This window comes from Priapulus caudatus, unplaced genomic scaffold (genome assembly GCF_000485595.1).
Source record: "Priapulus caudatus unplaced genomic scaffold, Priapulus_caudatus-5.0.1 Scaffold1564, whole genome shotgun sequence".
Lineage (NCBI taxonomy): Eukaryota > Metazoa > Priapulida > Priapulimorpha > Priapulimorphida > Priapulidae > Priapulus > Priapulus caudatus.
In genome coordinates this window covers 4,026-5,747 of record NW_014578625.1, presented here as the reverse complement: position 1 = coordinate 5,747, position 1,722 = coordinate 4,026, and the positions used below count along the sequence as shown (strand labels likewise).

At 44.1% G+C, this 1,722-nt stretch overlaps 1 protein-coding gene across 1 annotated transcript in view; it reads right to left on the bottom strand.

Moving 5' to 3' along the window:
* The window catches only part of LOC106817012 (insulin gene enhancer protein ISL-1-like), a gene marked incomplete at its 5' end in the record, with an annotated part of 50,572 nt that extends 49,155 nt beyond the window's left edge, over nt 1–1,417 (bottom strand). The window contains one exon of the mRNA XM_014821658.1: nt 1,228–1,417. Within this exon, the coding sequence (XP_014677144.1) occupies nt 1,228–1,417 (190 nt within the window). The remainder of the gene's footprint in view (nt 1–1,227) is intronic.
* Between the last annotated feature and the right edge of the window lie 305 nt (nt 1,418–1,722).

The window sequence follows — 1,722 nt, the reverse complement described above, 5'->3', positions numbered from 1 at the left end:
TATATATATATAACTATATATATATTTATATGTGTGTATATATATATGTATATATATATATATGTGTGTGTGTGGTAGGACGATCGCCGGCTTAGGTGCGGTGTGTACACCACGGTGTGATGTGCGTCAGTGGGGTTGTGTCATGCGAGGCATATACATGGCTCTAGCTGTGTTCGCGTGGTGTGTAGTTTACACTACCGTGAGCAAGCGTGTGTGTAGAAGTGTGTGTGTGTGTGCGTGTGTCTTGTAATGCGGACGCAGAAGTGTGTAAGTTGTAGTGCGTATTTAAAAGTATGGATGTTGTAGTGTGTATGTTGTAGTGCGTATTTAGAAGTATGTATGTTGTAGTGTGTATGTTGTAGTGCGTATGTTGTAGTGTGTATGTTGTAGTATGTATGTTGTAGTGTGTATGTTGTAGTGCGCATTTAGAAGTATGTATGCTAGCTGTAGTGTGTATGTATTAGTGTGTAAATGGAGCATGGTAAGTAACCAGTGCAGCCCGGCACGTAGAGAGAGAAAGCTGTGCGCGCGCGCGGGGTGGGGGGTGGTGGTGGTTAGATGTACGCCGCATATATGCTCACCGCTCATGTCGTCTGCTGTGGTTGCGGCGGGAGGCACAGACGCGGTGTTATAGAGCAGGTGGTGTGAGTGAGCACGGTACGGGGCGGGGCCGTCAACGCGCGTGTTTGCTTGCCGCGTTCAAGTGTTGGTCGTAAAATAGCATAGGTAAATAATATTTCACTCGTGCTACCGTAAATTATATATATATATATATAATTATATATATATATATATATCTTTATATATATACTTACAGTTCGTTTCGATAGCACATTTTGGTTGTTTATTTTATTTTATACTAGCTTAGATATGTATTTATGTCGATAAATATTTGATATATTAATCAGAAATATCAAACAGTCCTAATATATATTACCAATAGTTCCCATGATTGCACGGATCATGCACGCCACACACAAGGCTAAATCAAAATTAGCGTACACACACGCCAGAGCAGACAGACAGATCAGCATGACACCACACCACACACATCACACACACACACAGCGACACCACACACACCACACCATACACACATCAACACAGACGACACACACACACCCACACACACACACACAATCACACCAAACACACCAGCACACACACCCACACACACACACACACACACAACAACTCACAGCACACCCCACATCACAACACACTCACCGGATGTAGTCGCGTTTGCAGTAAGTCTTGCCGTCGCGCACGAAACAAGTGCACGTTTCGTCGAGGAACTGGTGGCAGTCGGCGCACTTGAGGCAGGCGGCGTGCCACTCGAGGTCGGGAGCGACGCGCAGGATAAACTGATCGTGGATCTGCGAGCCGCAGCCGACACACATCGACAGCCGACGTTTCTCTATAGAACAACAGACGCAGCAGACGTCGCGATTATAGTCATAGATATACACGTGTGCGTGTGTGTGTGTGTGTGTGTGTGTGTGTGTGTGTGTGTGTGTGTGTGTGTGTGTGTGTGTGTGTGTGTGTGTGTGCATCTCTCTATGTATATGGAACACGGCATGCAGTCATCAAGACGAGGATATTAACGCTAAACCTGTTCGAATAAATATTTCTCAACAACAAACGGCAAAGAACATCCGGTGTATAATATATATCAAGAAAATGTTCTATTATGGACTCTTGATAAATAAATAAATAAATAAA